Below are 26,957 nucleotides of genomic sequence, written 5' to 3' on the forward strand. Positions count from 1 at the left end.
ACTTTATAAACTTCTGCTGTAAAGTGTGAAAACTGAAAGTTAATCTTTTATTTTCCTTCCATAATTCAACAAGCAAGGTACCTCTTTAATGAAAGTTCTTTGAGATTCATCATTACTTCCCTAAATATTTTCAGCTCAATATTAAAGCAGTAAATTCTTGTTAGGAAAGAAAGTACAAGTGCAAAATTCTTGCTTAGATTCTGAAGCTGTCATTTTTATGCAAATCTTTCTGATTTTTTCTCTCATGAACTTTAAATTACTAGCAGTAGTCATTATTAGTCATCTTGCTATATATAATATAATCAACCCTAATCCTTTTCTTCACCATGAGTTGGGCACATCTTAATGCATTGTCCATGATGAAATGCCTAATGCCATAGTACTGATAAAAATAAAATGTGTGATGGTATTACAAGCAGAGAACTACTGATCAAGGTGACAGGTCTTCAAATAAAAAGGAGACCTATTCTGTTGTAGCCTGTAGACTGAGCTATTCCTGATCTGTGAACCACAAATCAGGAATAGCTCAGTCTACATGAAGACAAAGGAAGATCCATCCTTCACAAACAGTGATTTAAGTTTTAAGATTAAAAAACAACAACAGGCAATGGATAAGTCCAAAACAAATAAACAGTAATATAAGACCAACACCAAAAACATTTAGTGAAGACCTATGTTTTTATTCTTGTCTTCATAAACACTACAGTTAATGTAATTATAACCTTAAATGTACTGGCAAGACAAACAGTAAATACACTGAATTTATATGCCATAGTGAATGTACAAGACAAAACAAATCCATGAAAAAATGTGAAGACAGTTACCAGCTATACTCTGCAGCACAAGCTTAACAAATAATACATGTAACATCTTATAATGTTTGGTTTATAACTTGATTTATGAACAACAGAGGTTTTGAACAATATCATGGCTTATCCTCAAGCAAATTCTATTATCAAAGCTTAATATCAGTGAGAATTCTTTGAATCCTCATTACTAAATCAATCTGTTAGTAACAGCACTTTGGAAAGCAAAGATATGATATCTCTGTAAATCAAATTTCTGCCTCTTTACTATGTAATTTATTAACAATTATTAAGTGTAATATACCTACAAGAATCCAACCACAGATTGAATATAAAAATAGCTGTGAACAAATTGCCTTAATTCATCAGCCAGATAAATCTGTTTTATTCTTTAAAAAAATTAATTAATGAACTTCAGTACAGAATAGTGAATTGATTCATCACAGACAAACTATGTCATTCTGGGATTCAACTGACCTCTGAAAATACTGCACAAAGCCAAGACCACAGATTCAACTCATACCTTAAAAAAAATATGAATTTAGAATAATATGTCTGCAATTTGGACTATTAAAAATAACATTAATGTGAATAAGTAAAGCACAGAAAGAACAAAAAAATTATTCACAAATTATAAAAAGAATAGCACTTCATACACTCTTTAAGATATAGGTTACCAATTCTGAGGCTACGAAGAGCCAATCAAGTGAAATAATTTTCCATTATTTTGAGAAATTCACCTAGACAAACTGAACTGCTGCCCACACCTCCAGACCAATCTCCTTTACAATCATATTACTGCCACTAATTTTAAATGGCAGAAGGTATAGATCTCATAGAAATAATTTTCTTAGCATTATCAAACAGAAATCTGTATCATAAAATGTTCTTTTCTTAGTACAAGAAAGCTATGCTGGTTTACTACGATTAACTGGTAAATGTGCTTTCAAATTGTCTTGGCCTGCTCCTTGAGTTAGCAAGCTTCCATATTGTTGCCACATTTCTATAGCCTTGTTCACTATAACTTCTGCTGTTTCTTCTGGTATGTTGTTCAAGCAACTCAGAACATTGTCAATCAACAAACACTTCAGTAAATTTCGCCTTAAAGTCCTCAAAATAACAACAGCTACAAACACCAAAATCTTACATGAACCACCTGTCAATTTATCCCATATCTTCCCAAGTGAAGATTCACTTATTACTCCCGCAAAACACGAACAAAGCCAGTTCTGTAATGGGATTGCATTTAGAGCACCAATATCAACAAGATGGTTAAAAAGAATTCCATCCTCCTTTTCTAATATGTTTTTGGTGTATTCTATTAATTTAGGCACATCATTATGAAATTTGTCAACAAACTGGAAGAAACCCTTTGAGATCCAATATATATCAACATCATTATCAAAGACATTTAAAAGGGACTGTGAAATTGAGCACAAACTCTGGTATAAATAGTTATCCAACTGTGCGTTCCAATCGTACTTGAGTCTCCCAGTTTCCAGTAACCACATTAAGATAAATAATTGTGGTTTCGGTGTTTGGTCCATAACTATTCTCATAAAGTGCAACGAATGCACCAAATCATTGTATTCTTGTTCTCTCTGTTGCATAACAAATTTATGACTCTCTACGTGAATTGGTACAACGTCAAGAAGAACTTTCCATACTAAGTTTCTATATAACCCAGGTACAGTAAATCTCAAACAAAATTGTTGTAATTTCACTTTATCCAGAGTCTTATTATCTTTGAGAAGAATTTCCAATGATTTCTTTTCCTCGACGCTTCTAAATCCCACTTTTTCGTAATAAGACGAACGAAAATTACGTTCATCGGTCGCCATATTCTGAACACAGCAGTGAGCTCAATAAACATTACCAACTACCATTCAGAATGTGATAGTTCTCATGTATGAAATGGTCAATTATCTAAAACAGTACGTGCGCTACGTTTTAGTGTTACATCGATATGTGCAACCGTATACTGTCAAACTGAGCCATCCTATCCATATTGGTGAAATGTGCATACATTCATAAATCCTACTTATAACATTACGGAACTCCCACGTAAACTTCTCACTAAGCGTTGCCGCTCTTAGTTGGCTTTTACAAATATAACTTACCAAAAACATACAGCATGTCATGCGAAATATGTCGTCACCGTTTGTTTTCAAAATACATTGGTTTTATTTGAATTAAATTTATGCTGTCGACATACAAAAGAAATTTCCCCACCTTCGTACTGCTAATAACAATGGAACGTCTCTTTCCATAATGTGGTGGGAATAAGTAAGGTGTGTCCATGCGTGGCTGAACGTAATAATCTTCCAAAATTAGCATATATCAACTCGTGAAGTAATAAATCAATTTTAATTGCATTTAGTATTAGAGAATTTTTAAGAACCATATAAATTTTAATTTAGAATGGATTATTTTGACTATCACTTTACACAAGAGCATAAATATTTTTATCACAAGTACTTGGAAAGAAATCGATTTTTCATCTTGCTTGGATTAACATGAAGGACTAATCGCATTAACGGTTTTTAACTTGCTACGATAAACATTCATAACAGTATAATTTGCTTAAAATTGCTCATTAATAGCTAAGGTGACGTCATGTCAAGTTCAGTTCAAATGTTTTATTCTCAATTTGAATACACCTTCAAGTTTGTAGTGTAGCATCTCGGTGTGTTATGTTGAATTTGTGGTTTTTCTGCCAGTCATTATTCACACCTCTGTTCATTTGAACAACATGTTTGGAATCAAAGTGACCGTCATTTCAATTCCCTGCCTCTATGTCATTGCACTAAAGATTATCTCTCTGATGTCTAGAAATAATAACTACATATTAAAATGTTTATAATTTGGTTAAAAGTTTAAATGCTAACATTATTACCATTTTTTTACCTTTTTTTCTTTAGCACGTCCTAGTAATTGTGTGTTTCGTCTTGAAACACACAATGATGTGGGATATGGATCGACCTGTACAAAGTACAGAGTGTATGAAACGTGACAGACACTAAAACCAAGAATACACCTTATTTACTCCCGCCATGTGGCGGTACAGATTTAGGTTCGATACAATTAATATCGTTCAGAATATTTTGGAAAGGAACGACCTTCAACAAAATATTTAATATTTACCATCCGTGTCTCCGGATGTCTAAATGTGAGTTGCAAGCTAATTTAAAAAAATTCAAACGCTTAGGTATAGAAACAGATGTTAAACAGAATTGACGTTCTCATTTGCATGTAATTGCCTGCTTCGTACATAAGTTACGAGAATCGACTATCGAAACAGTACATATTCCATTTTTCAGATATATTTGTTTACACACATTCCTTAATATTAAAAATAAGTCTGTAGGGTAATACACTGCGAAATATCTAATTAGTATGAAATATACAAATATAAGTACATATGATGAAATGGAAACAATGAAGCAATAGTTTTCGTACTTGAGGTAAAATGTCTGCCATTGGCGATCATATTGGTAGACCTGGTATCGCCTGATCGCTTACGTCATAGATCATAACACTAGACGTCATATTAAGATTATATTTACATTAAGCGGCAGTGTTTATTTCTGTCAAAGTGACTACTTTGTAACTGTACGGAGTACTGTATCAGAACAGTGGCAAGATGGTTTTGTGTTAATTGTAAGAAGGTGTGCCTTTTCTCATGTACAGTATGCGAAAAATTAATGATGGTTTAATGTTAGGATTTATAACATTATGTGCAGTGTGTCAAAGATGAATATATAATTATTTCTTTTGTGATTTGTCACCATGTCAATTTTCAGGAGAGGGCACTGTTTATTCATAATATTATTCATTATAGGAGTTGTCATTGCAATTGTTTAATGTGTACATAATACGCTGATTTTAATTAAATTCAGGTATTAACAAACAGAATGAAAGTGTATGTTTACGGTGACTGGTCCACTGAGAAGTTTGTAACTGTATCCTGTTATCACAGTCCCTTAGGTGGTAGAGCAGGCATTTTTCACCCCAAGTGCACAAATGCAGATCTTGCCAGGCTTGTGGTAGCCCCTGTTCATGCAAGTCTTTCCATGGAAAGTCTAGACAGAATATTGTGTTCAGGTGTGTTGAAGTTACTCTTTCAGGATGGCAGTTGCAGTGAAGATGGTTCCATTTAGAGCATATACTTTGTATGCATAAAATTGTTCTTAGGAATCTAGGTTTTGTACTTTTAAGCTTCTTCAGGTTGTTTACTGTAAGGTCTTGCCAGGTAAGTTGCCCTGTAGGATGCAGCACAGGAGATTTTAAGATTGAAGAGGCCAGGTGATAACACAGTCAAGTTTGGGATATCATGAATTGCTCATATCACAGATTCAACTCTGCAGCATTGTTTCCGGGCATTTAAATTAAGTGACAAATTCCATTTGTGCCCACAGGTGCAGTAGTTATGGCTTGCCAAGTTCCCTCTATTTCTGAACTTCATAACATTTGTTTTGGTCCCATTAATGGTGATGTCATTTTCCATTGCCCATGTGTTAAGACCATTAGAAGCTTCTTGTAGGTCTTGAGGGATTGATGAGACAAGGACCATATCATCTTATGTCTTAAGTAATACATTGTTGTCCATTTATTTGTTATAATTATAGGCATTTATGTTTCAAGTCTTAGTAATCCCAGTAATGTTTATTTTATTTTATGCTTATAATATTAGTACCACCTCTTTGTTATGGTAAATTAGTTGTAAGAGTTACTTAATAAATAGGAACTCAAAGATGTGGGACCAATTTCTAGATTTGAGGTCATTATTTGGGATGGATTACAGTAGTATTTGTTGTTGTTGTTTATGTGTTTTTAGGAAAGAGGTTCTGTGCATTACATGCTTGAAAGTTGCAGAGATCATCATCTTTTCGATTTTTCCAGACACTGGCTGTCGCTGAGTACACAAACATATAGAGCAACCTCGGAGGAGGTTGTAAAAATGTCAGTTGGCGGCTCAATACTGAGGAGTATGTCTGTCAGTCATTGGAAACTTATAAATCAGCTGAAAGAATATGTGTCAAAATCCTCTTCAAATGAGAAAGGATTTCTGTTTGTTCTCAATAAAGAATGGGCCTCTGTGCTACAGAAACTGACCATGACTTATGACTCAGTAGAGTCTCATACAAGAAGAAATGTTGATACAGACACTGCTATAGTTGACAAGAAAATAAAAAGTGAGAAGGAACCTCCAAAGACAGATTCCAAAGAGCCTGCAGCAAAGGAAGATGAAGGTTACAGTTTGCCACAAGTACTGACTGGTCTAAAATTGAAAAAGAATTCCAGTCAGAATGTTGAAATGCCTGAAGAATCAATACCAAAATGGAAATCATCAATAGAAGCTGTGTCAAAGGTAATGAAGAAAGTTGGTAATTGTGCAAGTATATTGATGTCATCTTGGCTTTTATTTAATGCAAGAATTATCTACATTTTCAGATCAGCATCAATTCCAGAACAAGGCATGTAATAGCATCAATTGCTAATGCTGAAAGTGTACAGTCTAGACTGAAACGTCTGGAAGATCTAGCTAGTCATTTGAATCAATATCCAGAAGCCAAACACCTTGCTATAAAGGTAACACTCATTGTGTTTTCTCATCTTTTATCACTGGGCATATTGAGCTAATGTTAACACTAGATGTATATTTAGGAGGTTTATGATTTTAATTCTGGCTGTGCTACAAGTTTTCTTTATTGAGATTTGTTATTATTTTTCTCATTTTCTCTATGTGAATGTTGTGATAGTACCTTCAGATAGTCCATAACCATCTTTTTCCAAATTCATACTTATTCATTATTCATCTTCATCTTCATTTCATTTCCAATTTTTAGCTAGTTAATTTGAACAACTTTTTATAGGCATTTTAGTTTTTGGAAGATAATTTCCTTTTTCCCTCTTTGGCTGATTCCCCACCAGAATTTTGTAATCCTTACTAAAATCTTCCCTTGTTCATTCTGTCTTTAAAGTGAAACATGTCATGCTGGTTGATAACCAGTGTTTAACTGCATTGCATACTTCTAGTGCATTTATGGTGGCTTGGATAACTGTTGTCAATTGTGTTCTATATTTTGCTTTTGCCATTGTGGGTATCACAGTGCACAAGGTGTATTCAAAAGTGTGAGTACACAGTATACTTCATTGGGAATGTCATGGCCTGTCCTTAAGTGCAAGTTAAAAGGGAAGCTTGTGATAGAATAGTTTGGCCTTGCTGAAGAGAGATTTTCACACAATGGTTACAGACAAACTGGTGGATATAGAAGCATTTAAAGGACAAAACGAACAGTGTTGTCCTAGTGAGTCTTGACGTAAGAGGAGCGTTCGACGCGGCCTGGTGGCCAAGTATCCTCCTTAATTTGAAAGAGCTTAGATGTCCAAAGAATTTGTATGAGTTATCACAACATTATTTTAGCCACAGATCTGCAACATTCTCAGTCATACGAAGTTACGAAACAGGTTGGCAAAGGCTGCCCGCAAGGCTCCTGTAGCGGACCTGGCTTCTGGAACATAATGTATAACTCACTCCTCAACCTGAACTTTTCAGACCACTCTCTGGTCATTGCATTTGCTGATGATTTAATAATTCTGTCAAATGGCGCGAGCGATATGGAAGCAGAAAATTATGCCAATGCAGATGTTAGAAGAATAGAAATATGGGCAAAAAATAACAAAGTACAATTTAATGATAGCAAGTCTACGACCATGCTGATTACAAAGAAAAGGAAATCTGCAAATAAACAAATTAATATTTACGTAAACTATAAACGAATTAAACAAGTCAAAGAAATAAATACTTGGGAATACATTTGAATAGCAAAGTAACAGTATAACAGAAAAGACTATTCAACTTATACATATGCTGACGAGAGCAGCAGAGCTGCATTGGGGTTTAGGCCACAAAGCTTTGAGAACAATATACAAAGGAGCTATTATACCTTTACTGACATATGGAGCTCCTGTTTGGGAAGGAGGCCTACAGAAAAAGAAGAACATATATAAACTACAGAGAGCATAAAGGCTGATTAATATTAAAATAGCGAAAGCCTACAGAACACTATCATATGAAGCTTCATGTGTCGTTGCCGGGGTTAAGCCTATCTGCATTACTATCGAAGAAGCAGTGCAGATATATAAAACTACACACGGACTGAAAGATGACTCTACCGAGTACGAAGCACCATTAAACAAGAAGGAATGGCCTCATCCTGCGGAGAGAATAACTCTTGATGAAGTGAAAGACTTCAATAAATACAATGTGGAAATCTATACAGATGGAAGTAAACACCAGGGAGGGGTGGGTGCTGCCGCTGTTATCTTCAAAAATGGAGAACTAATTTATAGTTTAAAAACCAATTTACCTGATCATTGCTCAAACAATCAGGCTGAGCAGATTGGAATTCTAGAGGCCTTGGATGTAGTAACAACTTTAAGGGACATCAGCATTGAGGAAACAATAGTAGCGGTGTACACAGATAGTCAAGTTTCTCTCGATCTACTAAAAAGCAACTTCAAACACGGCTTCATAATATCTAAGATAAGAAATAAATTAAGGAAACTTGATGATCAAAATTGGACTATTCATTTTGGGTGGATCAAAGCACACATCGGAATTTTCGGTAATGAAATAGCAGACAGATTAGCGAAGGCAGCAGCAGCAGAAAATGGTGGAAATGTAGTATATGCAAAGAAGCCTAAAAGTACAATTATTAAAGAAACAAAGGCAAAATGGCAAAATGAGTGGAACACCACCAATAAAGGAGTGTAACCGCTCATCTGGAATTAGTTTGGTTTTGTTATTTGTTCCTGTGTGTTTCCAGTATGTCAAAACCTTTCTGTAAGATTTTAGCACCACCTGCAGAGAACAAGGAGGGACTTCAGCCCTAAGAGCTAGAAGTCGTGTTTAGGCCATCTGGTTAATATCCGATTTCGACTCCGCCTACGACAGACAGTAGGAGCAAGTGTGGAGGATCGTGTTGGGCGGTCCGTGAGAGGTCTCTCTCTGTCATGACAGCAGGGGGTGTTTCGCACCAAGCCCGGGACCCTGGCGCCGAAGAAAATTAGGGGAGACTCACTCTTGTTTTAAGTCGCGATAGCGAAGGTTCTAGGACATACTGGAAACTGTATATTGTATACAAATAAATAGTAGTGCATTCCAACTTCAATCCGAATCATTGTTGGCTGGTGTGATCAGGCCGTTAACACGACCTGAGACAAGAGCTACATCCCGACTAGCTAGCCCCTAACAATCCTACACCCTGATAAGGCAGCTGTTACGAGGCCACGAGCAGTGGACGGTTACAGGAGCAGTGTGCAAGAAATTCTTCCCATCAGTGTGACAACGAATGCAGCTAAACATTGTAATACGTCGCGAACTAACTGCAATATTGACTGGACATGGCAAAAACAAATCATATCTACACAGGTTTGGGATCATTGACAACCCAACATGCTCATGTCTGAAAGCAGCACAAACAGTGGATCACCTCATCTATGAGTGTGAAAAACTACAACAACCAAGGCGTAAATTAATAGATGCAATAGCCAAGAATGGTGGCACATGGCCAGTGTTACATGAAGCACTTGTTCAAAAATATTTAGGTCATTTTAATACATTCATTAAATCTATAGATTATAATACAGTTTAGCACAGGAACATAGGTACAAATGGTGGCAATGAATCACGATATTACAATTGTGTAATCTGTTAACGTGTTATACATTAATGCATGTAATATTACAATCTTGTAATGGGGCATGCTGAATGAATGAATAAATAAATAAATAATAAAGATAATGAAAGGATATATGTGCCATTTTTCTGAAGAATGATTGAATATGGCAGTTGAACATTGTCTAGATGTAGAAACTGGTAACTGAAGATAGCCCTTTTAATATTGTACAGCACTCACATCTCTTAAATTATATAAAATATGTTACATTTGTTTGGCCCGGGGGGGGGGGGGGGACAAAGAAGGCAAGAAACTTTTTCAGTGAAAAGATGAAACTCCTTGAAATTTCTGTCCTTCCATAACAGCACTAAAACTACTGAACTAAGTTCATTGAAAATTAATTTGGTTTATCAAAGATAAATTTGTGAGGCCATTTTGATTTAGTTTGATTAATTTTTTGAGTGCCATCTTTTACTTCAGAGAATAAATTAACTATTAGGAACACATTTTAAGTAATTTGACAGATTTGGATTGAAATTTGTATACAGCACTTCTGTTTTACAAGTGTTTTACATGTGTAATTTACAGTCTCATGTATTTTAAAGGGCCCAATGCTCTTTTAAAATTACATGTTATTTTAATCCTTAGGCAGATTTTTATGACAGCACCTCTGGTGTCTATATTATAACCATGTGTGAACATTATTTTCCTTCATCCATTTTAAGGGCCTAAATATGTTTTGAGGCATATTTAATGTCTTAAAACATAGAGGGGTCCATAAGATCAAGTTGTTATGTCTTATACGAGGTCTGTTCAAAATATATCGGACCTTAATTTTTCACTGCAAGTGAATCTGCTCATTCTTATTCTGTTTTCCAACATATTACAATTAAGTATTCTAGTTTTGTTAGTATTATTCTGATAACCAGAAACCTGTACCATTCTTCTTGTGTATGTTATTGATCTCTTAAACTGCTGTTGTGTTTATATGCACTTACACACATCTGTTACTCAGTTTTCTGTTGACATCCATACCAGTGAAAGATCACTAGAGCCACACTGTTGAAAAGTGTAATTTTTCTCCCCATGAATAGATGTACTGCATCACAGCCATATCCCTGCACAGTGCAGTTTGTTTGATATATGAATTCAGTCATGATACCTTTTGATCATGCAAGGTGACAAATGTCCACTCTTGTCAATTGCTACTTTGGACAGTTCTGTTTGTGGAGTGCATGGCTGCTAATTATGAACAGCTGTTTTAAAGGGAACCAGCTTTATTTTAAAGATTTTGTTCAAACATATAACAATACACTGTAATGATAATCTGCGTGATTTACTGTCTTATTCGTTGCCTATTATGTTTGTGAATTTTTATGTAAAAAATCTGGCCACCAACTCAATCTATAAAAAAATTTATGCCAGAAAGTTGCTGATAACCTTTATAACAGTATTCTTAATTTTGTCTTAGGAAGGAGTCCTTCGCCTTTTGCTTCAGACACGTAAAAGAACAGATGATGAACTTACACTAGCTGTCTTGCGTGAAACATTGGCTGTACTTGGCCATGTTGATCCTTTGCCTGGAAGAGGAATTAGGATTCTTTCTATTGATGGTGGAGGAATAAGGTAATAATGTTTCTTTTCTTTAACTATCTGTACTGATCATGACAGTATTTATATTCCAAAGAAGTTTGTGAAAGTAGCATGGTGTGTGTTGTTCCATTTACCATCATTCTACAAGATAACAAGGACTGCTGTGTTTCAAATTCAGTGGAAGTATTTGACTAAAATATAATAAAAAACAAATGGCTGATGTATATAACAGTAGGGAAAACAGTACAAATATAAAGTAATTGAAGTGAATATTTTAAATTTTTAAGGGACTTCAAGCTGACTGAAAGCCCATACTTTATAAATTAATACATAATTGTAGGTTATTGTAAATCATGATTTGAGTAAAACAGTCTTGCAAAATGACCAGAATTCATATTGATTTATAACTTAATTTCAGGAATTTAGGAGAGAGAAAGTTTACATACATAGCTTATAAGTGATGTAAAATCCATTTCATTACAGTTGTTTTCCTTGTAAAAAAAAGCATAAAATACATTTTCAGTGAAATTATGAAAGTTCTAGAAATTATTATTTCAACTTCTAGAAATATGTTTCTGTACATTGAAATGTATGAAGATGTAGTTGAGGAAAATGATAAGTAGTGTTCTGTCAGTGCTGTCAGTAGATAAGGATCAATGTAAAGCCATCACGGACTTTAACACTTTAATTGTCGAACGTTTTGCAAGGCTAAAGAACAGACAAGTAGGATTTTGAGGTTTTCATGGCTGTGAGTCTGAAGATGACTGTCTTCTGGGTTGTTGCACTATGTAGGCTGGTAGAAGTTTACCAATGCTTCAGAGGTCCTTGCTGCCTCCATCATCACCCTGAAGGACCTCTGAAATGTCGGTAAACTTCTACCAGCCTACATGGCATAGCAACCCAGAAGACAACCATCTTCAACAGATAGATACTTTTTTCTTTCTTTTTCCTTCTTCCAAAATTTGTTTGCAGAAATGCAATCCACTATGAGTAAGTCATAGTAATTTTTTCTCTTTTTCAACATGCACTAACTAAATATTTATTCTCGCCTTGTTCGTATTATCTTTAATATGAATAATATATACTCTCTTGCTTTGTACAGTGTAGTTCTCTAACATCTATTTTGTGGGGTAGGTACACACACATGTTGAATACATTTTTTTATTATTATTTTAGATTATTGCTACCTAAGAAGTGTTTGAGCTGCCAGTGGTTTGGAACATTATGGTAGTGTACAAAAGACCATTATTGAGGATGCCCTCTGAGGCAAAAGCCTACTGCATTTTTTCTGTTTCTTTTATCAACTTTATTATACAATTTGCATACACCCCAGACATTCGTGGCCTTCAACTTTGGTACTTGGTTTATGGAAGGATTTATGAAAATGGTCGATATGGAAAATGCCACTGTACTTGATCTGCCATAAGAGTATTTATTAATGTTTGCTACAGTCCATTACATGTTGGTTACATACTTCTGGTTGTGAGACCATGTTGTGTAGTTGTCAGTATTTGAGGAAATGTTTTAACCATCTGTGAAACTATGTGGTGTTATAATCCAAGAGATTTCAACCAATATATTCACCTCCATGAGAACCTCAGATATCTGATTCCATTGTATTTTTCCTATACTAATGAACTCCATGGAGCAGAGTCCTCCTTGAGAAGCAAATAGTACACTGAGCTAGTCAAGAAATTTCTCACTTTTTAGGGAACCTGCATGTTTGTATGTTTTCAGTACATTATTATGTGAATAGTAAGTGTGAGTAAAGTTCTTTTATTTTAGATATCTGTCTTTGTAGCATACTGACAATTTATTTCTATAGAACAATATCTTATCTGTCACAATTGCATGACTGTTACAGATTATTTGACATGTGATACATGATGTAAAATCCATTTTTGCATAACTGTGTCAAATACTGTACCTTCCTTTTCAGATTTTATTCCTACTGCTATGCCTTTCATACTGACTTCTTATGTGGTCGAGCAGTGTCCTTGAGTAGCTAATAATACTTCCTCAGCTAGGCAAGAAATTATCCCCACCTATTGTAGAACCCGAAGATTTATAAGGTTATGAACAATTCTGTGTTTAGAAAATGTGCCACTAGGCCCTATCCAGAGCCAGATGAACTCTGTCTGTCCTCGCACCCTGTTTCTTGAAGACTTATTTTAATATAATCCTTCCATCTGTGCCCAGGTTTCCAAAGAGCTATCCTGTCTTTAGGTTATTTATCTAGAATTTTGTATGTGTTTATAGCTATCCCGCCCTAATATTATGTGGTGGACAGTACACATTAAGAAGTTGTTCGTTATACAGTTTTCTGTAGCCTCTTGTTGCCACCTGTCTAGATCCAAATGTTCTTCTCAGCATTTTATTCTCAAACACCCTCAGTCCATATTCTTCCCTCTAAGTGATTGACAAAGTTTTACACCCATATAAAATAAAATGTAAAAATATATTTCACCATGTTTTTAGATAGGAAATGGGAAGGCAAAGGATTTTAAAACAAATGATAGCATGGCATTCTTAAAATCTTATCAGATCTTAATTTGTTTGTGTATGTTATTTTTATTTGTGGCTGTCATTTTCAAATATTTGAACTTTGCCACAGTTTCAAACAATTTGTTAGATTTCACCCTTCAGATTTTATGACAAATATTTCATTGGTATCTTTCATATATATTAATTGGATGTCTGAAAACTCTGGGAATTTGTTCTTTTTTAATTTCACAATTTAATATGTCCTTTCATGTGACGCTGTGGATTATGCAGTGAAATGCTTTAAGTGAATCACATCTCAGAACATGTAATTTGACTGCTTGATTATTACAAAGGAAAATTTTGTGAAAGAAAAGTCTAAACATGATGGAATTCCAATAAATATGTCATACTTAATTCCTGAATTTTCATATTGTGTGACATCTCTGTACCCCACACTTCCATTCAGCAATTTTCATAATATAAGTTGATGTTCCTTGTTGCACATGCATATTCATGTAACTTAAAGGAAATCAGTAACAAAATTATTATTCTTAAGTAAATTTTCCCTCACCAAGTTTTTTACTGCATACTCTTCATATTATAAATTACAGGCATGATCTTGAGTAGCAGAACATAAGTAATTGTTTTGTATTTATTTTGCAGAGGTGTACTTGTGATAGAGTTGTTAAAGAAGTTGGAGGAGCTCACTGGAAAGCGGATTTATGAGATGTTTGATTACATCTGTGGTGTTAGTACAGGAGCCATACTTTTATGTGTTCTTGGTATGCATGCTTAATATATACATGTATGCACAAGATATTTAAATGTTTCAACAGTAAAGCAGATTGTGTGGTTCTGAAAGTGATTTTTTGCTTCATTTTACAGTGCCACAAAAGAAAACATTGACTGAGCTATCAGAAATGTACAAAGAATTGAGTACAAAGATATTCACACAGAGTGCATTTTGGGGAACAAGTAACCTGGTGTGGAGTCATTCATACTATAACACTGAGATGTGGGAACAGCTCCTCAAGATATATGTTGGAGAAACTCCGCTTATAAGAACAGCTAGAGATCCCTTAATGCCGAAAGTAAGATGAGTTGTGTTTGATGACTATAGATAATTATACCCAGCTTATAACTGAAAGGCAGCCTTTATTACCTACAATATACAAAACCATCTGACTTGGTGTTTGTCACTGTGTTTGAATCAAGTCACCGATAACACGTGATTATATAAGTAGGGTGGCTTTGGTACACATGGTAAACAAGAGGTACAGTACATGAGATATACAATAGTTTAAAATAATATACTTCTTGGATGTTATCCATCATCTTAATATAATTAAAACATAACATTTTAGAAACTGAGTCCATAGGTAAAACCTACTCTGTTTATATCAATTGAGATATTCTGTCTCTCTGGATGGGTTGAATTTTTGGTTATAAGTGTAAGTTTTCACTTTTCCAGGATGAGGAGTGGGTGTGTAAAATAAATAGAAAAATTACCATGTAGTAATTGGCTAGACTGGGAATGAAAGTATTCTTGAAATTTGATATTTTTATAAACTTGTTGTTTACATATTTCTATAAATTATATAGTATAACATGTAGTTTGAATATAATTGGTTGTGATGATAGTCAAGTTTAAGGTTCTTTAACATATCTTGTGTAGGAATTGGGATTTAATTCCTGTGTTACCAGACTGCCAGATGGACATCCTCTCCAGGATTAACAGTTTAGCAATGTGCTACTGGAACATACTGCCAGCTGGAATGCATGAAGGCCATGTTGACAGAGGATAACAAGTTGGCACAATGAAACATATTTTCTCTGTAGAATGAGGAGTGATCATTTTTGAGACATAACCATAATTGGTCTCTTTTGCAGTTGTCTATGATTTCTGCTGTGGTAAACTTGCCAAGAGTAACAGCCTATATATTTAGAAATTATTCACTGCCATATAAAGTTCAGTCACCATACATGGGAGGTACCCAGTACAAATTGTGGGAGGCTGTAAGGGCATCTGCAGCAGCACCATCATACTTCGAAGAATATAGATTAGGTGAATTATTACATCAGGTACGTGTAACAAATGTCGTCCTCAGTGGACCAGTGGTTAGCGTGCTCTCCTCTGGAACCAAGGTTCTCGGGTTCAATCCTGGCTGAAGTCAATGGATTTTATGGGTGATAAAAATCCGTAACACAACTTCCTTCGGATGGGAAGTAAAACCGGCGGTCCCATGTTGTAGATTTATGGCATGTAAAAGAACCTTACGAGCATGATATGAGATGTTTCGTAAGCAAAATTCAAGGGCCATTTCTCACCCAAGTCTCCTGATTAACAGCAAGATGGCTCTGGTAGGATTGAGTAGAAATTGTGCAGTCAGTGGGCTGGTCGCTCACTACTCATAAATGCACAGTTCAAGACCAAGAAACCTTTGAAAAGGAGGCGGCGAAAACCCACAACTGGGTTGTAGAGCCAAGAAACATGACTTGTAACAACTAATGCATAATACTCTTTGGTTTATAAATTATTACATACAAAAAGAAGTATACAGTTAAGATAATTCAGTTATGTGCCATTTTCTATAATATTTTTGTTACATCTTGAAGTAAACAGCTCTTTACAAACATGATATATCTGAAGATTTCTGTCTTCTGTGAAAACCTCAAATCATACATGATTATGATCTGTTTATATCAATCATGATTATCTGTAGTCATGTGCAAGTTTTACAAATAATTATAGTAATGCTATTATTAATACAACTTGAGAACATTTTACATTATCTACTTTTATTGACATTCATGTTTTGTGCGTTTCAGGTTTAGCATTTTATTGTCTGGCTTTCTGATATTTCTTAAGAGAACTAGTGCCCAAACTGTTATAATATTTGTATTCAATATTAAAGCACTGGTTTATAAAGATGCCATAAAATCCACAACTTGTCATTAAATCCTAATGCTATTGAAGTGATAATAGACATGAAATTAAAATAACAGTATTGATTTCTTTAGTTCATTTGAAGATTATAAATGACATAAAAGGTTGTGTTGTCATAACCATTCATTTTAGGGCATGAATTTAATGATAATTACATTAATTCACTCTTTGTTTCTTGCTGTGCAGTAACTTTCGCATGTCAGGTACAAAGAGGTGTTGTAGAAGGTTGGCCACTGGAAATGCTAAAAAGAATTGTCAGTTGGTGCAGGATGTGTGAAAATGCTAAAAATCCAGAGCTGTCCTTTATATGAATGTATTATTGCAGTTACCTTTGTGTAGGTGTTTAAAGCTTAATGCTACAGTTAAACTGTAAACATTAACAGTATAGTTGATATGAAAAATTAGGCTTTACATTGAATTGTCAATGAACATTAATGTTATTACTTCTTACATAGTTACAGGAAAAGGAACTATGAAATGCAAGATTTCTTTTGTAACATTAGGTAACATTATAGAGGCCATAATTTTGTTTTGCTTGCTGCAGTTATATCAGATTTAAGAAACAAAATATGAAGTTGCCCAATAAATCAAGAACTTAGTTTATGCTGAAGTTGAATTATACCCATATTGATTCACACTGGTAGCTACTTTGTAAATGTAAATACAGTCACACATTTCATTTTTAGAGGATCTATGCAAGTGTGATACCGTAGAATAATAGATGAGTTTCTTCATCTCAGGATGGTGGTGTCTTAGTAAACAATCCAACAGCTGTGGCTATCCATGAAGCAAAGCAGTTGTGGCCTGGTTGTCCAATCCAGTGTGTAGTCTCATTTGGCACAGGGCGCACAAATCCAGTAATATGTGGTGAAGATGTCAATAGTTCATCCTGGAAAACAAAGTTTTTCAAAATACTTGACAGTGCAACAGATACAGAAGGTAACTTATACAAACCTTGCCATCAGAGTATTCCACTTAAAATAATTATGTGAAACTGTGATATACACAGTGGCATTTCATCTTTAAAAACAAGAGAATTTCTCACTTTTTCTTATGGCAATGAACATTTCACAGCACACAGCTATTATTCTCAAATTTGTGAGTGACTTTAAAAGCTGAAGGTGTGTTGTTGCCAGAAAATTAGAACATTCAGTTTTTTAAACAGTCAGTGTAACATAAAATTCCTTTTGTCAGTGGAGAAAATGTATCGGTAGCATATGCGAGAGAAAGTACCTTTTGTACCTCTAGGTTTCACCCTGTTTTGCTCTAAGCTTTCATGCAATTGTTCTTGTATTGTTATTGCAGCTGTTCACACAATGCTTAATGACCTTCTGCCTGGCAGTGTGTACTTCAGATTTAATCCATATGTAACTGAAATGGTGACAATGGATGAAATTCGACCAGACAAGATAGGTCAGTTGGAACAAGATGCAGCTATGTATTATCGTCGTAATGAAGAGACATTTCAGGAGGCAGCAAAAGCATTAATGCATTCATCTACATGCATGCAACGAGTTCTTAATTGGATAAATCTTCACAGAGAGCTCTTAGGAATCAAATAGAAATATACTTATTATAAGGATCATTCCAAGTTCTGACACAGATGATTGGTTTGTGTGTCAAAACTTAGATTCATCTGATAGAGCCAATGTACTGCCAAGTAAAGCAACCTGTTCAAAATTTTTTCATGTATTATTAAACAGGAAGTTGTGTGCAGTCTAAGAATCTTCACCCAGTGTTATACTTAACTTTTATTTCCAACTTATGAGAGCTCTGAGGCAAGGATGAGTAGCAGAAATTGTTGAAAATCAAATATTTTTCACAAATCACAGTCTAGGATACCTCAGTCAGTATATTGATTAGGCAAGCCATGCCATAGCTTGGACAGTCAGGTGCTGACTTCTCACTTAAAACAGCTTGCATTTGTGCCCAGGTCAATCCAGTGAGATTTGTGGTGAATAAATTGGCACTGGTACAAGTTCTTTTCTGAATTCTTTGGTTTTTCCTTACATCTATCAATACACTGCTGCTCCGTTTTCATTTACGTATCATCTGGGGGATGACAATGGACATGCTGGTGGCCACAATTCCACGGAGACATGGTCACTCAACAGTAACAGTGATACAGGCTTGGCTATAGGTATATCTGATATAAAATAAAAGTGTTAGTTCATATTTTTCTGTTTCTTTGCACATTTCTCATCCTGAGTATGCAACATCACAGGAACTTAAAGTTTATATTCTTCCATTCAGCTGCACCATTTTTGTGAGATGATTCACATGTTTCCATTTGGTCATATCTCTCTTTGACATGATGCTGATAACGTCACTACAGAACATGTAACAAGAGTGACATTTCTACACCTAAACAGTGTTGTCTCTATGGCAGACTTATAACAACAGATTGGCTGTGGTTGTTTCCAGATTACAATATTGTCACATCATGGAAGGAGGAAACAAGTATCTTCCAGTAATTCATGTGTTTAAATGATCTGTTCAGGTTCATATGAACCTGAATTGATTGTCACAACAAACAGTCCTCCCACCTTTAGCTCGTCTTGGTTGTACCTGTCCATTACCTGGTACCTCTCTTGAATTGCTGCTGTGTTTGGAAACAGCTGTACTTACATTTGATGTCACTTATCTGAACTGTTACTGGGTTTGTTATACTTATGTTGTAGTTTTTTAATCCTTACTTCCTTATAAATTCTGTTTTCATTCTTTTACTTCAGTGAATTCTCTCAAATTGAAGAGAATGGAATGAATATGAAATTATTTTTGTCCAGTCATGCTGATCTGCTAATGTGTGACCTATGCAAATAAAAATTATAGAATGTACTGTTATATTTCTTCCCCCCACTCCCCAAGTTTCTTTTTCATTGGTCTGGCCCATTTGCTGAATTATAAAATACTTCTTGTTTGATAATTTATTAGAAATGCTTTGTATAATAAGTGTGTGTGAAAACAGAACCTGTTTTCAGATCATGTGAGTAGTTTGTACTGTATTTTCATGGAACTTCCATTAAAGCTGATGAAGGTGCTATAAATATATTTGTGATGAAGATGCTGAGAGGAATTTTTGAAGTCATTAAGGAAGATCATTTGACAAGAAGGTATAATTATTAATTATACAGACTATATGGAGACCAGAATTTGGTGTCATATTAAAGTAAGACAAATTCAATTGGCAGGACATATGACCAGGTTGGAAGAATCAGACCCAGCTAAGCAAGTACTAGAATCACAAATTTATGGAATCCAGGAAGTTGGTAGGCCCAAACTAAGATGGATAGGTTGGGTGGCCCAGGATAGAATGAGATGGAGGAGGATTGTAGCAGAAGCCAAGACCCGATCTGGGTTTTAATGCACTTGGTGGTAAAGTGAGTAGTCTAATGGAGGGGGAGAGGGAATTTTAGAGGTGAAAGTGTAGTTAATCTTCTTACCGACTGGGCTGTCATGTCGCCGTTGTTCTTGTGAATCGCTTATAGGGTACAGCACAATGCGTATTGCACTGTGTTACTCTGGAATAGCTTTGATGTAATGCAGCTAGATCATCTTGTGTGCCGTAGTGTGTTGTGGGTGTTTTAAGGTAGTAACATTTTGTAGATATGTATATCTTCATCCATTCAATCCGTAATAATATTGTAATTCTATTACTTTGCAGTTAATGCGCAGTGTTGGAACTGTATATTGAGAGAAACTTTTATTGGTATTTATGATATCAGTTCATAACTTTCTGTTGAAGGCGTACTTGCGTTTTAGGCCTGTGTTTGCTATTCATATACAGTTGTGTGTGTCTGCTGCATGCTAGGACCAATATTTATGTGAAGAGGTGTCATTATTTGGTTTTATTATTTTTTTCTAGGCTCGTAGAAATGGCGAAGTCCAAAAACCATACTAATCACAATCAAAGTGAGTATTGAAAGGTTTCTGATTAGATTGAAGATTGTGATCCATGTGTGGAAGTTAATGGTTAGTGCTGCATATTAGGCGAAATTATATAAAGGGTTATTTATCCACGCATTTTAATACACAATAGAAGTTGGCCAATACAGTGTTGCAAGAATGTTTTGAATGTAATCGGTGTTCTGTTACAGACAGGAAAGCCCATCGAAATGGAATCAAGAAACCGAAGCATTATAGGCACGAGTCTACGAGAGGAGTAAGTGGTCAAGCACGAATCAGTTTTGAACTATGTACAGTAAAACTTAAGTAGTGAAGTTTTGAATTTGTCGTAAGGGAGTTGTGTTTAAATGGGTTAACCTATTTCATTAACAATGAATTATAATGCAATGCCTTTGTGCTTTCTGCATTATAATGTATGGCTCATTGGAGTGAAAAATGGTTTTAATAAGCTCTTATCAGTTTTTGTTTTGTAGGCATATGAACTGCATTAAAACTTGTTGGCCATTTTTGAAAGAGCGATAGAATGTATGTGCTGTTGTAATGAATGTAGGTAAACACCAGACCACAACCCAGAAGACAGCTGCCTTCATACTCACTACTATGAAAATCTCATCATAATTGGTTAAAAAAATTCATACTTTAGGATATGCTCAAATCAGATTATCACTGTGTTGTGTTCAAGAGTATGCAGTACAGCATCAAAGAACAAACAAAAAATTATCTCTTATTCTCATTCATATCCCTCCATGGAAGTTTCTGTAAAATGTCATGTCTGATCTGTAAGGTGGTGGTTTTATTGTAGTTAAATTTTATTTTTCAGGTTGATGCAAAATTCCTCCGAAATCAGCGATTTGCTAAAAAACACAATTTGAAGCCTGAAGAGCAAAAGAAACGTGCAGAACAAAGGAAGGCTTCTAAGGCAGAAACTTCATAATTTATAATAATGGTACAATAAATTAAACTACAGCATTGCATAAAGGTGTTTATTAATACAAAATAACCCTGATTCCTGTCCTCTTTAAATTTTCATACATCACATGCAAAGTCTTTAGAGCATTAATAAATATTAGTCTTGTGGGTTGTAAGTAAAAGTCTTTTGAAAGAAAATTTTCAAGACTGTCTAGAGCCCACAGAATGTAACAATTGTTGATTCAAGTAGAATTCAATACACATTTTATGCATAATTAAATGTTCAAAGGTTTACATTACTTGGGGTATAATCACAGTTTTCATTCTGTTTTTAACTTAAGTTTATTGTCTTCTCAAATAGAACTTGTTAAAAAAATATCCTGAATTCATGGTAAATCAAGAAACCTATCTAACTTATGCATGACTGTAACTTGTTTTTTTGTTTTAAGGGTTGAAACAGATTTTAACTTTCTTTGTGTTGGCTTAAATTTTGAACTTGGTACTGGAAATTCATCAAATTTAGAATGGCCTCCTAAACCATCATATGTTTCTTCAGGACTTGCATCCACTGAAGAACTTAGTTTTGTATGATGGGCCTTTTTGAATATGCTGAATTTATTGCTGCCTGAAGATAATTTCAGATTCATGCTCTGAGAACCCTTCAGGGGAGTCAGGCCGAAACTGCATGATTTAATATTCAGGTATGGTGATTCTGGATCAGACGTCTCTTGTGCTTTGGACCCAGGTGATAGTAGTGTACCAAACTGCAAATAAGACAGTAAGATATTCCATATGATAATCACTTTGTCACCAGTTGCATATACAAACTTAATTTAACAATAAAAACTGTGTAGCTGTTAACTTGCTGCATAGTCCATCATTTGAGAATGAACCAATCCAACTCCATGGAACATTCATCCTTGAGAACCCAATAAATAACTATACTTGGTTAATTAGAAATTTCCCGCATTTTATGGAACTTGAATGTTAATTACCATGTTACAAGAGCCTGCCATTGGCCATCCTGAGTCAGATGAATACAAGCCACACCCAAAACCAAATTTCCCTAAGATATATTTTAGTATTATCCTTCCATCTACACCTATGTCTTCCAAGTGGTTTCTTGCCTTGCAGGTTTTCTATAAATTCTGTATGCATTTCTTGCTCCCCCCCCCCCCCCATGTATTTTACATGCTCTGCCCAACTCATCCTCTAATACTTGAGCTTAGTGCTTTATAGGTATCTTAATGCTGTTTCTTGTTTATTATAATGGATTTTGTGCAAGCATATGGCCACCAATCTGATTCAACACATGAAAAACATTTGCAAAACAATATTAATTTAAAGCTGGGGGAAAACAATCATCAGAACTTTCAAATTCCTAAGGACTTTGTGTGTATATGTAAAATTTTGTTTGAGAGTATATATGTATTTCAGATAAAATTAGATGCGTATTTGACCAAATATACCCTTTTTACTTACCAGTGTTGACGTAGATGTGTCTCCTTCAGCAGAATCTGTCATTCTTGGTACTTTGACTGCCTCAGGTATAGGACTTTCTAATATCAGTCTCCGAAGAGCACTATCCCTAGGATTTTTGCCACTGGGTGAAGAAATGGCTTTCTCAAGATCACGTATTTTCTTCTGAAGGCTTCTCTTCTCATGCTCCAAATGTTGCATATCATCTTCCAGTTGTTTATTCAGCTTTGATTTAAGATTTACTTCTTCATATAGCTTTTCCTTTTGTAAATTTGCTGCACTTAGATCCTGCTGACATGTTCTTAGCTGGTCTCTGAGAGCCTGCTTCCTATCTGATGCTGCTTGCATTTCTCTAAAATAATTAGACATCCCATAATACATGAAACTGCAAAATATTGTAATTACATTCACTGTGTTTTTGTGATATACATAACAGTCTAGTCATGGATATTGTGAAATGGTGATGGGGTGTTCATCACGGTGTCACTCATTTGCCTGAAGCTGATCGTACTATCATTTGTCAGATTACCAGCAGTAGCTATAGAAAGCATGATGTACATTGTTACCACTGAAAGCTCTGATCTTCAGATATAAATTTATGTTTTGTAGTGAAGCATGAAAATATTTGTCAGTTTTACCCTCCTACAATCTTGATGCATACCAGTGGATTTAGTGGTGTTGTATTGGGAAGATGCACCAAAAGATTAGTATATATATATAAAAGAGAGAGATAAATGTGACTGATGTTTGGGCAAAGAAACACCAACATTATCAGTTTTGATGCATTTAAAAGCATTTCCTAGAATAAACTATTAATATGTCACTAGTGAGACCGATACTTGAATATGGAGCTGTGTGTTGGGACCCATACAGGAAGGACAGGTAAGATCCCTAAACCGGGTGCAGAAGAGAGCGGCTAAATTTGCAAATTACATGAACAAATCTGGTTGGGAAACATTGGCACAGTGTAGAATGATAGCCCGATTGTGCGCCGTATTCAAAGCATACATGGGGGGCTGGGCTTGGAAAACGATAGGGGATAGATTACTAAAGCCATGCTACCTGGGCAGGGACGATCATAGTCAGAAAATTAGGACTAGGAAACAAAGAACGGATGTTGGCAAATATTCCTTTGTAAATAGGACTATAAGAAGCTGGAACCAATTACCTCCAGGCGTGCTAGAGTCTTTCCCCTGTAAATTAAGCACCTTTAGAAAGAGAGTCAGAAAAGTAGTTATAAGCAAGGGGTTATTAAGTGGGGATTAGATGGTGATAAGGGAAGTGAAGTGTCTTAGTCTCGAAGTGATGAAGTGCTTTAGTTCTTTGGGATAAAAGTTTCATGTACTGAGGTGTGACTTTATATTCTACTCTAAAGTATTGTGATTAATTAATGGATGTGTGTTTTTGTATGTGTCTCCATGTAAGGTGAAATGTTTTTATAGGGGTGGATGTCTAGTTATGTGTGTAAGGTGTTCTATGGAGTGTACTTGTTTATATTATATGTATTTTGTTGTAATTGTGTAGTGTAAGGACCACTGCCACCGGGTGCAAACCCAATTGCAGTAAATAAATAATAATAATAATCCACTATCATAATAGAATCACTTTTCTGTACTTAACAAATTACATTAATGGCACACTAAGTAATATTTGTAGCAATGTTTCCATTACAGGCAGTAGTTGCACCAAATGTTGAGTGCAAAACTGGAGAGATATGTTATGATGTGATTAAGGATGACAGTTTAAATCAAGACACGCTACAAATATTTGTAGTGGTGTATATAAAATTTTAACTTAAAGTTTAACTTCCCAGTTTAATTCTGGTCCTCACAATGAACTGAGAGAACCTTTATCACATAGGATTAGTAGATTTAAATCCCCATATTATGGGTATTACTAGCTGGACTTAAGGTCTAAGGTTCAGTGGGTCAGCAGTATGCTTCTACAACACAGCCAGTCAGATTGCATATGAGCCAATACAAGTTAATTAATTACCTTCTAAGGACTGATACATAGGTTGCTAAAGATTTCCTTGAATCATGTGAGTCTGCATGTTTATCCAGGATTTCTTCCACTTCTGTTGTGGTTCCATGAACAATTATCTGAATACTGAAAGAAGATGGTATGTTATATATGACACTAGCTCAACAGTACTTTTATCACAATATAAGCTTGTGAATTAAAATGTTTACAGAATGTGGTGTATGTATATGATTATGTACACTTTCAACTTTATCCATAGCTCTGAATACATGCAAAATCAGGTCAGTTTGGTTACTTTTTACAAATAATTTTCTTGTTAGCATTAAATGAGAAATAGAACTGTAACACAGTTACCTCTCCAGGCAAATGCTGGGACAATACCTGAAAATATGCCAGTAGCTCTTCCACATCTCTTACGACTCTCTCATCACTATCTTCTTGCAATATTTCATTTGACACTATACAAACCAGTAGTCAGTACAGAATTATAAAATAACTGATCACTTTGTCTACCGTCTTTCCATTGCTACAAATTAGAACACAGATGTTAATTATAAGTACTTGTGTAAATTAAATACCTCTTCAAAATTTCAAGTTGTTTGCGGAGTTTTTTTGCCTCCTCCCGAGAATCTTCTGCATCTTTGTTTTGTAGTCGCAGATATCTGATTTGATCCTTTAGTGCTGATACTGATGATTCTTGTGAACGAATCTTGAATTCTAGTGTTTTAATCTCTTCCCTAGAATTGGATAATAATGGATCTTGATTTTCTGGCAATGTTATCTTGTGGGTCACAGGTCACAAGTAGCTTGCTTGGAAATATGTTAATCCCAAAATTATTGTTAATTAAATGTACGTATGACGAGCAATATATGGTGACATCACAAAATTGGTAATTTAATTTGTGAACTGAAGGTGCTTTTTGTCACTTGTCCATCACTCCCACAGTAAGTGGTTTAGAGGATTATAGATGTATATATTCAGCAAACTAACAAAATGCACAGTGTTATGAGATAGCTACCAAAAGGAAAATACTAAAGATTAATGAAGTATTAAAATGGAATTACACATATTTGAAGCTGATAATTCTTTTCAAGACTGTTTTCTAAGAGTGATTTATTAAAGTATTGTAACAGTGCAGAAACACATGTTTAAGATAGAGCTAATTATATATATGTCAGTAAACCATCTACATAAAATAAAACGCTAAAAAGTAATGTATGTATGTTTTTCATGTATTACTAACCTTAATCCCTTATTTTGATTGCTCAATGTTTGATTTTCTTCAGAAGCATTTTTAATATCTGTATCCTTCAGATGAATCTGAAATGTCAGATTATCAATCTTATTACGCAAAAGACTAGCATCTTCTTCCGGTTCACTGTTTGCAACATTAAAATAAATTCGATGGATTGTCTTCTCAGTTGTTTTGTATCGACACTGTGGACAGGACTTGGATCTACAATAAGAATAGGAATATTAATTTAATCGTTCTCAACAGTATAATACACAGACAAAGCTGTAGTTCATAAGTGTCATAAATCTTAAAAAACACATGAAAATAATAAAATACTGTTTAATTAAATACCTCTCAATCCATTGAATCAAACATGGATAATGGAATAGATGGCCACAGCCTGTTACAAATACCTCAGATGTAGCAACAAACAAATCACCACATATCACGCAACTAATGTGCATGATTTATATTACAGAATAACTAAGTGTGTACAATAAAATGACTTATTCTTTTCATCCTACGAACAAACTAACAAATTATTCCATTTCCCGCCATGTCAATAACTGATTAGTACCAACCATGCGATCTTAATATACCGATTCAATCATTTCATTTCTCCACTGGGCTTCCTAAAAATAAGCGCGATTTTTCAAATTCGAAAATGGTCACCATGCGATGAATCGATCGATGATAGGTGCTTAATGCAAATTATGTTTGAAATAGGTCCTTCTTTCTTAGCACCAATGATATAATCTTAAGAAATTTGCTACATCTGTCACAAAGGAACTGGTGGTATTGAGATGGAAACAACAAATCTCTTCAAGTCCTGTTGTTACTATTTGGTTACATTGCAACATATTCTGCTGCACTTCCTTTTCACTGCGCAACATTATTTGGTAAGTGCCACTTTGTAGTTCTGATAATGTTA

At 34.9% G+C, this 26,957-nt stretch overlaps 4 protein-coding genes across 8 annotated transcripts; 2 read left to right on the plus strand and 2 right to left on the minus strand.

Moving 5' to 3' along the window:
- Window positions 1–659: 659 nt before the first annotated feature.
- TBC1d7 (TBC1 domain family member 7) lies at window positions 660–3,075 on the minus strand. Its single transcript, XM_022082284.2, has one exon. It carries the CDS (start codon window positions 2,645–2,647, stop codon window positions 1,715–1,717), a length of 933 nt encoding a protein of 310 aa, XP_021937976.1. The 5' UTR covers window positions 2,648–3,075; the 3' UTR covers window positions 660–1,714.
- Window positions 3,076–3,879: 804 nt separating this feature from the next.
- Window positions 3,880–21,398, plus strand: LOC110838731 (calcium-independent phospholipase A2-gamma). Of its 5 annotated transcripts, XM_022082236.2 has the most exons (13): window positions 4,351–4,474; window positions 4,786–4,910; window positions 5,709–6,177; window positions 6,261–6,398; window positions 10,962–11,116; window positions 14,231–14,349; window positions 14,453–14,658; window positions 15,458–15,649; window positions 17,255–17,453; window positions 17,820–20,103; window positions 20,380–20,486; window positions 20,612–20,676; window positions 21,241–21,398. In XM_022082236.2, exons 3-10 carry the CDS (start codon window positions 5,767–5,769, stop codon window positions 18,074–18,076), a joined length of 1,677 nt encoding a protein of 558 aa, XP_021937928.1. In that variant the 5' UTR covers window positions 4,351–4,474; window positions 4,786–4,910; window positions 5,709–5,766; the 3' UTR covers window positions 18,077–20,103; window positions 20,380–20,486; window positions 20,612–20,676; window positions 21,241–21,398. The 5 variants fall into 5 exon arrangements, with proteins under 5 accessions (XP_021937930.1, XP_021937927.1, XP_021937929.1 ...); XM_022082238.2 differs by lacking the exons at window positions 4,351–4,474; window positions 4,786–4,910 and adding an exon at window positions 3,880–3,975; XM_022082235.2 differs by lacking the exon at window positions 4,786–4,910 and having other exon boundaries at window positions 4,331–4,474.
- RpL29 (ribosomal protein L29) lies at window positions 20,012–21,398 on the plus strand. Its single transcript, XM_087358259.1, has 4 exons — window positions 20,012–20,103; window positions 20,380–20,426; window positions 20,612–20,676; window positions 21,241–21,398. Exons 2-4 carry the CDS (start codon window positions 20,390–20,392, stop codon window positions 21,352–21,354), a joined length of 216 nt encoding a protein of 71 aa, XP_087214385.1. The 5' UTR covers window positions 20,012–20,103; window positions 20,380–20,389; the 3' UTR covers window positions 21,355–21,398.
- Window positions 21,390–26,598, minus strand: LOC110838733 (TRAF interacting protein no poles). Its single transcript, XM_022082239.2, has 6 exons — window positions 26,378–26,598; window positions 26,036–26,248; window positions 25,370–25,528; window positions 24,804–24,917; window positions 22,812–23,160; window positions 21,390–22,093 (listed from the first exon to the last, which is right to left on the minus strand). Exons 1-6 carry the CDS (start codon window positions 26,488–26,490, stop codon window positions 21,716–21,718), a joined length of 1,326 nt encoding a protein of 441 aa, XP_021937931.1. The 5' UTR covers window positions 26,491–26,598; the 3' UTR covers window positions 21,390–21,715.
- Between the last annotated feature and the right edge of the window lie 359 nt (window positions 26,599–26,957).

The sequence above is a fragment of the Zootermopsis nevadensis genome, unplaced genomic scaffold, assembly GCF_977971745.1.
Source record: "Zootermopsis nevadensis isolate Lab colony 2312 unplaced genomic scaffold, Znev_1.0 Znev_ptg000029l, whole genome shotgun sequence".
NCBI classification, from domain to species: Eukaryota; Metazoa; Arthropoda; class Insecta; order Blattodea; family Termopsidae; genus Zootermopsis; species Zootermopsis nevadensis.